This window comes from Salmo salar, chromosome 12 (genome assembly GCF_965601325.2).
Source record: "Salmo salar chromosome 12, fSalSal1, whole genome shotgun sequence".
NCBI classification, from domain to species: domain Eukaryota; kingdom Metazoa; phylum Chordata; class Actinopteri; order Salmoniformes; family Salmonidae; genus Salmo; species Salmo salar.
The window spans coordinates 11,322,917-11,337,500 of NC_138302.1; the positions used below are offsets into that span (position 1 = coordinate 11,322,917).

Sequence of the window (14,584 nt, forward strand, 5' to 3'; positions counted from 1 at the left end):
ACTACATATTAATAGAATGGTAATATAGTAATATAACTTCATATTAATAGAATGGTAATATAGTAATATAACTTCATATGAATAGAATGGTAATATAGTAATATAACTTCATATTAATAGAATGGTAATATAGTAATATAACTTCATATTAATAGAATGGTAATATAGTAATATAACTTCATATGAATAGAATGGTAATATAGTAATATAACTACATAATAATAGAATAGTAATATAGTAATATAACTACATATTAATAGGATGGTAATATAGTAATATAACTTCATATTAATAGAATGGTAATATAGTAATATAACTACATAATAATAGAATAGTAATATAGTAATATAACTACATATTAATAGAATGGTAATATAGTAATATAACTACATATTAATAGAATGGTAATATAGTAATATAACTTCATATTAATAGAATGGTAATATAGTAATATAACTACATATTAATAGAATAGTAATATAACTTCATATTAATAGAATGGTAATATAGTAATATAACTACATAATAATAGAATAGTAATATAGTAATATAACTACATATTAATAGAACAGTATCTGGTAAATATAGTGTGTTCTTAGAGCGTCTGGTTTCAGTTAAAGACATTCCACAGTCATTACAACATGAACTATGTGGGGTACTGTAACTACTAACACACCACACACACACACACACACACACACACACACACACACACACACACACACGGGGGATGAAGAACACTAAAACAGAACCTAAACATTACCAGCTGGGGGAGAGACAGAGAGAAACAGAGAAACAGAGAGACAGAGAAACAGAGAAACAGAGACAGAGAGAGGGAGAGACAGAGAGACAGAAGGAGGGAGAGAGGAAGAGAGAGGGAGAGAGAGAAAGAGAGAAGGGGAGAGAAAGAGACAGAGATAGAGAGGGAGGGAGAGAGAGAGAGGGAGGGAGAAAGAGGGAGAGAGGGAGAGAGAGAAAGAGAGAGGGGGGAGAGAAAGAGACAGAGAGAGAGAGAGAGAGAGAGCGGGAGAGAGAGAGAGAGGTATGATGAGTAATGAGGATGAGTAGGTGAAAGGCCTGTCTCCATCTAAACACATCTTAAATTGCAATGTGTGTGTGTGTGTGTGTGTGTGTGTGTGTGTGTGTGTGTGTGTGTGTGTGTGTGTGTGTGTGTGTGTGTGTGTGTGTGTGTGTGTGTGTGTGTGTGTGTGTGTGTCTATGTAGAGCGTAGTGAAGACCACCTGAATAAACAAGGAGAATATGATACCGTTCTGTACGAAGGGGCCACAGAAAGGGGATCTCTCTCTCTCTCTCTCTCCGTCTCTTTTTCTCTCTCTCAATGAAAATCAATTCAAATGTGTGAATTGCCATGCCATATTGATTAATATAGCCAAAACACATCTCTCTCCCTATCTCTCTGTATCTCTGTGTGTGTCTCTCTCTCTCTCTCCCTCCTTCCTTTCACGACAAGGGACTCAGCTTTAAACTCTGAGATAAAGTCTCTCACCTGAGACTGATTCTGGACCTCAGAGTCTTGTGACAAACACCTTTATGTTGACTCTCTCATCTCTGTCTCTGTCAGCAGTATCCACAGACAGACACCTGACAGCAGTATCCACAGACAGACACCTGACAGCAGTATCCACAGACAGACACCTGACAGCAGTATCCACAGACAGACACCTGACAACAGTATCCACAGACAGACACCTGACAGCAGTATCCACAGACAGACACCTGACGGCAGTTCCCAGTCAGACACCGACGCGGTCCCGTCGCCCTGCACAGCCCAGCGGCACCGCAGCAGCCCGCGCACCTGACAGCAGTACCACAGACGACACCGACAGCAGACCACGACGACACCGACAGCAGACCACGACGACACCGAGGCAGCGGACAGGGCGGAGCGGACGGAGGGCACACACACACACACACACACACACACACACACACACACACACACACACACACACACACACACACACACACACACACACACACACACACTTACAAACAAACACACACAATCACCCTGAGAGGAAGGACATCACATCACCTGATTACAGTAGCTATATCATGGGGTGTTAGAGATGACAGAACACCACAATGATCACGACTCCAGTGTGGGGTGTGTTTTTTGTTTGTGTTTGTGTGTGTCTTTCTGACATATCCAGCACCCTGTTGATACTTTATGAGCCAAAGAGGAGAGAGAGAGAGAGAGAGAGAGCGAGAGAGAGAGAGAGAGAGAGAGCGAGAGAGAGAGAGAGAGAGAGAGAGAGAGAAAATAGGAAGTGTCACACCCTTATCTGTTTCACCTGTCTTGTGCTTGTCTCCACCCCCCACCAGGTTCTCCCATTTTCCCATTATCCCCTGTGTATTTATATCTGCGTTTTCTTATAGTCAGGTCATCTCACTGTCTTTCCTGGTTTTCCCTGCACACTAGTTGTTTTGGTTTCTAGCTTTTCCGGTTCTGATCTTTCTGCCCTGACCCTGAGCCTGTCTGCCGTCCAGTACCTGTCGGAATCTGATCTGGTTATGAACCTTTGCCTGCTCCCTGTGTTATAATAAATGATCTGAGAACTGAACCATCCACCTCCTGCATCTGCATCTGGGTCGTGATAGAGAGAGAGAGTGAGAGGGAGACAGACAGAGAGCAAATGTCTCTACCTTAGTTGATGCCATTCATGTTTCACTGAATGACTCCCCCTCATAGAAATAGGTCATAGAAACAATGCATGAGAAGTAGAAAAACAGACCATTTTAAATCAATGGTTTTATTAAAGGCTCCTTGAAATAATATTTATAAAGATAAAATCTTGTGGTTAAGGCTAGATCAACTGAACAAATATATATATATACTGTTACAATCACGGTTATAGACAGGTGGTATCATCTCTCACTGTGCTGTTCCACTGTTACAGACAGAGGTGGTATCATCTCTCACTGTGCTGTTCCACTGTTACAGGCAGAGGTGGTATCATCTCTCACTGTGCTGTTCCACTGTTACAGACAGAGGTGGTATCATCTCTCACTGTGCTGTTCCACTGTTACAGACAGGTGGTATCATCTCTCACTGTGCTGTTCCACTGTTACAGACAGAGGTGGTATCATCTCTCACTGTGCTGTTCCACTGTTACAGACAGAGCTGGTATCATCTCTCACTGTGCTGTTCCACTGTTACAGACAGAGGTGGTATCATCTCTCACTGTGCTGTTCCACTGTTACAGACAGAGCTGGTATCATCTCTCACTGTGCTGTTCCACGGTTACAAACAGAGATGGTATCATCTCTCACTGTGCTGTTCCACTGTTACAGACAGAGGTGGTATCATCTCTCACTGTGCTGTTCCACGGTTTCAGACAGAGATGATGGCACCTAAAGGACTCTCAGACCATGAGAAACAAGATCCTCTGGTCTGATGAAACCAAGATTGTACTCTTTGGCCTGAATGCCAAGCGTCACATCTGGAGGAAACCTGGAACCATCCCTACGGTGAAGCATGGTGGTGGCAGCATCATGCTGTGGGGATGTTTTTCAGTGGTTAGGACTGGGAGACTAATCAGGATCGAGGGAAAGATGAATGGAGCAAGTACAGAGAGATCCTTGATGAAAACCTGCTCTAGAGCACTCAGGACCTCAGACTGGGGCAAAGGTTCACCTTCCAACAGGACAACGACTCTAAGCACAAAGCCAAGACAATGTCCTTGAGTGGCCCAGCCAGAGCCCGGACTTGAACCTGATCGAACATCGCTGGAGAGACCTGAAAATAGCTGTGCAGCGATGCTCCCCATCAAACCTGACAGAGTTTGAGAGGATCTGCAGAGAAGAATGGGAGAAACTCCCCAAACACAGATGTGCCAAGCTTGTAGCGTCATACCCAAGAAGACTTGAGGCTGTAATCGCTGCCAAAGGTGCTTCAACAAAGTACTGAGTAAAGGGTCTGAATACTTATTTAAATGTGATATTTCCGTTTAATTATTTTTAATTTGTAGGAAACATTTCTAAAAACCTCTTTTTTCTTTGTCATTGTGTATTGTGTGTACTTTTATCAAATCAAAGTTTACTTGTCACGTGCGCCGAATACAACAGGTGTAGGCATTACAGTGAAATGCTTACTTACGGGCTCTAACCAATAGTGCAAATGAGGGGATGAGGGAAAAAACACGTTTTATAAATTTTAGTATAAGGCTTTAACGTAACAAAATGTGGAAAAAGTCAAGTGGTCTGAATACTCTCCGAATGCACTGTTTATCAGTATCTTTGGCTATATCCTGTTCTGTCTGTGCCATACAGATCCAGACCTCTTGGTAGAGGTCAAACAAGCATACAGGGAGGCTAGGGTTACCATGTGTCTCTGACATACATTCAGTGTCCCATACCTGCCGTTGAACAGTAAACAGCTAGCTAGCTGGGTTAGCACACACATTAGCTAACATTCAAGCCAGTTTCAGCAACATATGACGCCATACACAAGCTTCTGAGAGCAGATACACAAGTTGGCATGAAATAGCAATGACTTTCTAGATGAAGTGCCACAGCTTTACTATGAAATGAATACACAAACTATGTATACACACAATAACGCCCTTGAGTTAGGCTAGTCAGTGAGTACGTTTACTTGCACAATAATAATTAGATATTAAACTGATTATGGGCTTTTGTCTGAACAGTGAAAACCATAGAAGAAGCACTCTTTCATGGTCTGCGCAAAACCTGCGCAGCAAAGATGCTCATAAACGAACATCAATGTATTGCTGCTCTGCTACAGTTGTTTCTTGTTGCTAGACTACTGATGCCACAGTGACAGCCAGAGCGGAGAAACAACATCAAAGGAATTATGATAGAAGGCTAACCGCCGCAAATTATATTTCAATTTCTGCATCGTTTATTCCAAGCAACGGTGAAATACGAGAGATTGTAGGTGTCTGCTGTGCTCGTACGAAATCTAAAATAATCGCTGTGGTAGGCTATAGCTGCTAGGCTATTGTTGCTTTCGTATCGTTTTGAGGACAGGAATTTGATTATGTTTTGATCTCAAAGTAAGAGGTGTTTTTTTTCTACCAAATGCTTGTTTTTCCCGCAGCTATAGCTAAGGCAAACGTGTCAACATAGCGAAATGAAGCATCGAAAAATGACAAGAACACGCAAGGAGAGGTTCTATAACTGTCCAATTCCTCCAAAGAGAGATTAGTTTATCATTTTATGTGTAGCCAACTTCAACGATGTCTCTCGTGGCCAGCGATATCCCGACGGACGAAGACCTAGAAGATCTGGTGAGTCAACAACAGCGATGCTCAACTTGTACACGGCCAATGTGTTGTTTTTAACGCCATCACTGATGTAGTTAGCTGCTGTAATACTACTTCTGTAGATTGGATACTGTTGTAGTTAGCTGCTGTAATACTACTTATGTAGATTGGATACTGTTGTAGTTAGCTGCTGTAATACTATTTCTGTAGATTGGATACTGTTGTAGTTAGCTGCTCTAATACTACTTCTGTAGATTAGATACTGTTGTAGTTAGCTGCTGTAATACTACTTCTGTAGATTGGATACTGTTTTAGTTAGCTACTGTAATACTACTTCTGTAGATTGGATACTGTTGTAGTTTTCTGCTGTAATACTACTTCTGTAGATTAGATACTTTTTAGTTAGCTACTGTAATACTACTTCTGTAGATTGGATACTGTTGTAGTTAGCTGCTGTAATACTACTTCTGTAGATTGGATACTGTTGTAGTTTTCTACTGTAATACTACTTCTGTAGATTGGATACTGTTTTAGTGAGCTACTGTAATACTACTTCTGTAGATTGGATACTGTTGTAGTTAGCTACTGTAATACTACTTCTGTAGATTGGATACTGTTTTGCGACATCACTGTAACAGCAGTTATTGTACTGCTACTCTATTAGCCTAGCCATAAATTGTATAGATAGGCTTACTAACTAATTCTTCTCTCCTTGTTTCCAAGGTCGAGGATGGACTTTCTCTTGCTACCTACATATCAGACTCTGGAAAGGTGAGATGACTTTCTGTCCCCTCGTGTGTGTGTGTGTGTGTGTGTGTCTCTCTGAGTTGTCCTAACCCTTGTTTTGTGTTTCAACAGAAAGCCAGGAAAAAGAAGCCGTCTGGTAAACCTCCCTCTTCTCCCAGTAAGACCCGCTGTCATCTACAATACATCTGGCTTTGAGAATCAAGTTCAAATTCAACTCCATTGCTTTTACCACCCTAACTTTGTTGTGTGTCCGTGTGTGTGTGTGCGCGTGTGTGTGTGCGTGTGTGTGTGCGTGTGTGTCCAGGGTCTCCGTATCTCTCCAGTATGGATGTGAACCCGAGGAGATCAGCGGTGTCAGCCTGGAGGCCCCTGAGAGGAACTCTGGGGGAGAGGGGGGAGGCCCTAGGGGGGAGAGGTGACACTCTGTTGGAGAGGGGTGAGACAGCTCGGACCCCCAGAGAGAACTGTCTGGCTTCGCTAAGCAACGGGCACGGTGGGTACCATGGAAAAATAAACAGAACTTTATCACCATAGAAAAAAGCTCTTTACTAACATACCAATGTGGCTGTACTACAGAGAGACAACTCTATTCCTAAACCTCCATAGAAACCAGAGAGACAACTCTATTCCTAAACCTCCATAGAAACCAGAGAGACAACTCTATTCCTACACATCCATAGAAACCAGAGAGACAACTCTATTCCTAAACCTCCATAGAAACCAGAGAGACAACTCTATTCCTAAACCTCCATAGAAACCAGAGAGACAACTCTATTCCTTAACCTCCATAGAAACCAGAGAGACAACTCTATTCCTAAACCTCCATAGAAACCAGAGAGACAACTCTATTCCTAAACCTCCATAGAAACCAGAGAGACAACTCTATTCCTAAACCTCCATAGAAACCAGAGAGACAACTCTATTCCTTAACCTCCATAGAAACCAGAGAGACAACTCTATTCCTTAACCTCCATAGAAACCAGCGAGACAACTCTATTCCTAAACCTCCATAGAAACCAGAGAGACAACTCTATTCCTTAACCTCCATAGAAACCAGAGATACAACTCTATTCCTAAACCTCCATAAAAACCAGAGAGACAACTCTATTCCTACACCTCCATAGAAACCAGAGACAACTCTATTCCTAAACCTCCATAGAAACCATAGAAACCAGAGAGACAACTCTATTCCTAAACCTCCATAGAAACCAGAGAGACAACTCTATTCTTACACCTCCATAGAAACCAGAGAGACAACTCTATTCCTAAACCTCCATAGAAACCAGCGAGACAACTCTATTCCTACACCTCCATAGAAACCAGAGAGACAACTCTATTCCTTAACCTCCATAGAAACCAGAGAGACAACTCTATTCCTACACCTCCATAGAAACCAGAGAGACAACTCTATTCCTTATCCTCCATAGGGACACACACACACACACAGTTATTCAGCTAGTGTGGTATCTTGTTGCATGTTATTCCAGCTGACAGCTTGTAGGGTTTTGTTGACCCTAGTGATATGTCTTGCTCAGAGGGGAACCATGTATTTCACAACATTATTCATTATAGGTCTACCATTGTATTAAAAATATGTTATTCTCTCTCTCTCTCTCTCCGTCTCTCTCTCGCTCCCCTCTCCATCCCCCTTTCCATCCCTCTCCACCCCCCTTCATCCCTCCATCTCTCTCTCTTTCTCTCTCTCTCTCTAGGTCTGTCCCAGTCTCTGAGAGTTGACTTTGACACAACACACACCTCAGCCTGTCTCTCGTCTTCTACCTGTACTCCAGAGTATCTCCAACAGGCTCTTGGCATTAAGAAACCCAAACACCTGCACTCCTCATCCAATGGTGTGTGTATGTGTGTATGTGTGTGTGTGTGTGTGTGTGTGTGTGTGTGTGTGTGTGTGTGTGTGTGTGTGTGCTGTGTGGTTGTGTGTGTTCTATTCTGTGTGTGTGTGTGTGCGTGTGTGTGCGCGCTGTGCGTGCATACATCCGAGAGTGTTTGTGTCTGTGTGTGTGCGCTGTGTGTGTGTGTGTGTGTGTTATTCGACAGTGTGTAACAGTTATTCGACAGTGTGTAACAGTTATTCTACAGTATGTAACAGTTATTCTACAGTATGTAACAGTTATTCTACAGCATGTAACAGTTATTCTACAGCATGTAACAGTTATTCTACAGTTATTCTACAGTGTGTAACAGTTATTCTACAGTATCTAACAGTTATTCTACAGTGTAATAGTTATTCTACAGTTATTCTACAGTGTGTAACAGTTATTCTACAGTTATTCTACAGTATGTAACAGTTATTCTACAGTATGTAACAGTTATTCTACAGTTATTCTACAGTATGTAACAGTTATTCTACAGTGTGTAACAGTTATTCTAGTGTAACAGTTATTCTACAGTTATTCTACAGTGTGTAACAGTTATTCTACAGTGTGTAACAGTTATTCTACTGTGTGTAACAGTTATTCTACAGTAATTTTACAGTGTGTAACAGTTATTCTACAGTATGTAACAGTTATTCTACAGTGTGTAACAGTTATTCTATAGTTATTCTACAGTATGTAACAGTTATTCTACAGTGTGTAACAGTTATTCTACAGTGTGTAACAGTTATTCTACAGTGTGTAACAGTTATTATACAGTATGTAACAGTTATTCTACAGTGTGTAACAGTTATTATACAGTATGTAACAGTTATTCTACAGTTATTCTACAGTTATTCTACAGTGTGTAACAGTTATTCTACAGTTATTCTACAGTATGTAACAGTTATTCTATAGTTATTCTACAGTGTGTAACAGTTATTCTACAGTTATTCTACAGTGTGTAACAGTTATTCTACAGGGTGTAACAGTTATTTTACAGTGCGTAACAGTTATTCTACAGTTATTCTACAGTGTGTAACAGTTATTCTACAGTGCGTAACAGTTATTCTACAGTGCGTAACAGTTATTCTACAGTTATTCTACAGTGTGTAACAGTTATTCTACAGTGCGTAACAGTTATTCTACAGTGTGTATCAGTTATTCTACAGTTATTCTACAGTGTGTAACAGTTATTCTAAAGTATGTAACAGTTATTCTACAGTTATTCTACAGTTATTCTACAGTATGTAACAGTTATTCTACAGTGTGTAACAGTTATTCTACAGTTATTCTACAGTGTGTAACAGTTATTCTACAGTATGTAACAGTTATTCTACAGTTATTCTACAGTTATTCTACAGTGTGTAACAGTTATTCTACAGTTATTCTACAGTTATTCTACAGTGTGTAACAGTTATTCTACAGTATGTAACAGTTATTCTACAGTTATTCTACAGTGTGTAACAGTTATTCTACAGTGCGTAACAGTTATTCTACAGTTATTCTACAGTGTGTAACAGTTATTCTACAGTATGTAACAGTTATTCTACAGTGTAACAGTTATTCTACAGTTATTCTACAGTATGTAACAGTTATTCTACAGTATGTAACAGTTATTCTACAGTGTAAAAGTTATTCTACAGTATGTAACAGTTATTCTACAGTATGTAACAGTTATTCTACAGTATGTAACAGTTATTCTACAGTGTGTAACAGTTATTCTACAGTATGTAACAGTTATTCTACAGTTATTCTACAGTGTGTAACAGTTATTCTACAGTTATTCTACAGTGTGTAACAGTTATTCTACAGTATGTAACAGTTAATCTACAGTTATTCTACAGTGTGTAACAGTTATTCTACAGTTATTCTACAGTGTGTAACAGTTATTCTACAGTGTGTAACAGTTATTCTACAGTGTGTAACAGTTATTCTACAGTGTGTAACAGTTATTTTACAGTGCGTAACAGTTATTCTACAGTTATTCTACAGTGTGTAAAAGTTATTCTACAGTGCGTAACAGTTATTCTACAGTGTGTAACAGTTATTCTACAGTATGTAACAGTTATTCTACAGTATGTAACAGTTATTCTACAGTGTGCAAAAGTTATTCTACAGTGTGTAACAGTTATTCAACAGTGTGTAACAGTTATTCTACAGTGTGTAACAGTTATTCTACAGTGCGTAACAGTTATTCTACAGTTATTCTACAGTGTGTAACAGTTATTCTACAGTATGTAACAGTTATTCTACAGTGTGTAACAGTTATTCTACAGTGCGTAACAGTTATTCTACAGTTATTCTACAGTGTGTAACAGTTATTCTACAGTATGTAACAGTTATTCTACAGTATGTAACAGTTATTCTACAGTGTGTAACAGTTATTCTACAGTATGTAACAGTTATTCTACAGTTATTCTACAGTGTGTAACAGTTATTCTACAGTTATTCTACAGTGTGTAACAGTTATTCTACAGTTATTCTACAGTGTGTAACAGTTATTCTACAGTGTGTAACAGTTATTCTACAGTGTGTAACAGTTATTCTACAGTGTGTAACAGTTATTTTACAGTGCGTAACAGTTATTCTACAGTTATTCTACAGTGTGTAAAAGTTATTCTACAGTATGTAACAGTTATTCTACAGTATGTAACAGTTATTCTACAGTGCGTAACAGTTATTCTACAGTTATTCTACAGTGTGTAACAGTTATTCTACAGTATGTAACAGTTATTCTACAGTGTGTAACAGTTATTCTACAGTGCGTAACAGTTATTCTACAGTTATTCTACAGTGTGTAACAGTTATTCTACAGTATGTAACAGTTATTCTACAGTATGTAACAGTTATTCTACAGTGTGTAACAGTTATTCTACAGTATGTAACAGTTATTCTACAGTTATTCTACAGTGTGTAACAGTTATTCTACAGTTATTCTACAGTGTGTAACAGTTATTCTACAGTTATTCTACAGTGTGTAACAGTTATTCTACAGTGTGTAACAGTTATTCTACAGTGTGTAACAGTTATTCTACAGTGTGTAACAGTTATTTTACAGTGCGTAACAGTTATTCTACAGTTATTCTACAGTGTGTAAAAGTTATTCTACAGTATGTAACAGTTATTCTACAGTATGTAACAGTTATTCTACAGTATGTAACAGTTATTCTACAGTGTGCAAAAGTTATTCTACAGTGTGTAACAGTTATTCAACAGTATGTAACAGTTATTCTACAGTGTGTAACAGTTATTCTACAGTGCGTAACAGTTATTCTACAGTTATTCTACAGTGTGTAACAGTTATTCTACAGTATGTAACAGTTATTCTACAGTGTGTAACAGTTATTCTACAGTGCGTAACAGTTATTCTACAGTTATTCTACAGTGTATAACAGTTATTCTACAGTATGTAACAGTTATTCTACAGTGTGTAACACTTATTCTACAGTGTGTAACAGTTATTCTACAGTTATTCTACAGTGTGTAACAGTTATTCACAGTATGTAACAGTTATTCTACAGTGTGTAAAAGTTATTCTACAGTGTGTAACAGTTATTCTACAGTGTGTAACAGTTATTTTACAGTGCGTAACAGTTATTCCACAGTTATTCTACAGTGTGTAACAGTTATTCTACAGTGCGTAACAGTTATTCTACAGTGTGTAACAGTTATTCTACAGTATGTAACAGTTATTCTACAGTATGTAACAGTTATTCTACAGTATGTAACAGTTATTCTACAGTGTGTAACAGTTATTCTACAGCATGTAACAGTTATTCTACAGCATGTAACAGTTATTCTACAGTTATTCTACAGTATGTAACAGTTATTCTACAGCAAGTAACAGTTATTCTACAGCATGTAACAGTTATTCTACAGTTATTCTACAGTGTGTAACAGTTATTCTACAGTATCTAACAGTTATTCTACAGTGTAATAGTTATTCTACAGTTATTCTACAGTGTGTAATAGTTATTCTACAGTTATTCTACAGTATGTAACAGTTATTCTACAGTATGTAACAGTTATTCTACAGTGTAACAGTTATTCTACAGTTATTCTACAGTATGTAACAGTTATTCTACAGTGTTTAACAGTTATTCTAGTGTAACAGTTATTCTACAGTTATTCTACAGTGTGTAACAGTTATTCTACAGTGTGTAACAGTTATTCTACAGTATGTAACAGTTATTCTACAATGTGTAACAGTTATTCTACAGTGTGTAGCAGTTATTCTACAGTTATTCTACAGTGTGTAACAGTTATTCTACAGTATGTAACAGTTATTCTACAGTATGTAACAGTTATTCTACAGTGTGTAACAGTTATTCTACAGTGTGTAACAGTTATTCTACAGTGTAACAGTTATTCTACAGTTAGTCTACAGTGTGTAACAGTTATTCTACAGTGTGTAACAGTTATTCTACAGTATGCAACAGTTATTCTACAGTTATTCTACAGTTATTCTACAGTGTGTAACAGTTATTCTACAGTGTGTAACAGTTATTCTACTGTGTGTAACAGTTATTCTACAGTGTGTAACAGTTATTCTACAGTATGTAACAGTTATTTAACAGTATGTAACAGTTATTCTACAGTGTAATAGTTATTCTACAGTTATTCCACAGTGTGTAACAGTTATTCTACAGTATGTAACAGTTATTCTACAGTATGTAACAGTTATTCTACAGTGTGTAACAGTTATTCTACAGTGTGTAACAGTTATTCTACAGTGTGTAACAGTTATTCTACAGTGTGTAACAGTTATTCTACAGTATGTAACAGTTATTATACAGTGTAATAGTTATTCTACAGTTATTCCACAGTGTGTAACAGTTATTCTACAGTATGTAACAGTTATTCTACAGTATGTAACAGTTATTCTACAGTGTGTAACAGTTATTCTACAGTGTGTACCAGTTATTCTACTGTTAGTCTACAGTGTGTAACAGTTATTCTACAGTATGTAACAGTTATTCTACAGTGTGTAACAGTTATTCTACAGTGTAATAGTTATTCTACAGTTATTCCACAGTATGTAACAGTTATTCTACAGTATGTAACAGTTATTCTACAGTATGTAACAGTTATTCTACAGTTATTCTACACTGTGTAACAGTTATTCTACAGTGTGTAACAGTTATTCTACAGTATGTAACAGTTATTCTACAGTATGTAACAGTTATTCTACAGTGTGTAACAGTTATTCTACAGTTATTCTACAGTGTGTAACAGTTATTCTACAGTATGTAACAGTTATTCTACAGTATGTAACAGTGTGTAACAGTTATTCTACAGTATGTAACAGTTATTCTACAGTTATTCTACAGTGTGTAACAGTTATTCTACAGTATGTAACAGTTATTCTACCGTTATTCTACAGTGTGTAACAGTTATTCTACAGTATGTAACAGTTATTCTACAGTTATTCTACAGTGTGTAACAGTTATTCTACAGTATGTAACAGTTATTCTACAGTGTGTTACAGTTATTCTACAGTGTGTAACAGTTATTCTACAGTGTGTAACAGTTATTCTACAGTGTGTAACAGTTATCCTACAGTATTCTAAAGTATGTAACAGTTATTCTACAGTATGTAACAGTTATTCTACAGTGTAATAGTTATTCTACAGTTATTCCACAGTGTGTAACAGTTATTCTACAGTATGTAACAGTTATTCTACAGTGTGTAACAGTTATTCTACAGTGTGTAACAGTTATTCTACAGTGTGTAACAGTTATTCTACAGTGTGTAACAGTTATTCTACAGTATGTAACAGTTATTCTAGTGTGTAACAGTTATTCTACAGTGTGTAACAGTTATTCTACAGTATGTAACAGTTATTCTACATTGTAATAGTTATTCTACAGTTATTCCACTGTGTGTAACAGTTATTCTACAGTATGTAACAGTTATTCTACAGTATGTAACAGTTATTCTACAGTGTGTAACAGTTATTCTACAGTATGTAACAGTTATTCTACAGTGTGTAACAGTTATTCTACAGTGTGTAACAGTTATTCTACAGTTATTCTACAGTATTCTAAAGTATGTAACAGTTATTGTACAGTATGTAACAGTTATTCTACAGTGTAATAGTTATTCTACAGTTATTCCACAGTGTGTAACAGTTATTCTACAGTATGTAACAGTTATTCTACAGTATGTAACAGTTATTCTACAGTATGTAACAGTTATTCTACAGTATGTAACAGTTATTCTACAGTTATTCTACAGTATGTAACAGTTAATTCTACAGTGTGCAAAAGTTATTCTACAGTGTGTAATAGTTATTCAACAGTATGTAACAGTTATTCCACAGTTATTCTACAGTGTGTAACAGTTATTCTACAGTGTGTAACAGTTATTCTACAGTATGTAACAGTTATTCTACAGTATGTAACAGTTATTCTACAGTGTGTAACAGTTATTCTACAGTTATTCTACAGTGTGTAACAGTAATTTTACAGTATGTAACAGTTATTCTACAGTATGTAACAGTGTGTAACAGTTATTCTACAGTATGTAGCAGTTATTCTACAGTTATTCTACAGTGTGTAACAGTTATTCTACAGTTATTCTACAGTGTGTAACAGTTATTCTACAGTATGTAACAGTTATTCTACAGTTATTCTACAGTATGTAACAGTTATTCTACAGTTATTCTACAGTGTGTAACAGTTATTCTACAGTGTGTAACAGTTATTCTACAG

General features: G+C 37.4%; 1 protein-coding gene across 2 annotated transcripts in view; it reads left to right on the forward strand.

Moving 5' to 3' along the window:
• The first annotated feature begins 4,751 nt into the window (after positions 1-4,751).
• Positions 4,752-14,584, forward strand: part of LOC106590476 (IQ motif containing E) — a 19,028-nt gene continuing 9,195 nt past the window's right edge. The window contains exons 1-5 of one of the 2 annotated variants that reach the window (XM_082958568.1): positions 4,752-5,273; positions 5,973-6,020; positions 6,108-6,153; positions 6,301-6,489; positions 7,709-7,846. In XM_082958568.1, the coding sequence (XP_082814694.1) occupies positions 5,223-5,273; positions 5,973-6,020; positions 6,108-6,153; positions 6,301-6,489; positions 7,709-7,846 (472 nt within the window). In that variant the 5' untranslated portion in view covers positions 4,752-5,222. The remainder of the gene's footprint in view (positions 5,274-5,972; positions 6,021-6,107; positions 6,154-6,300; positions 6,490-7,708; positions 7,847-14,584) is intronic. The other variant, XM_082958569.1, reaches the window with a different exon arrangement.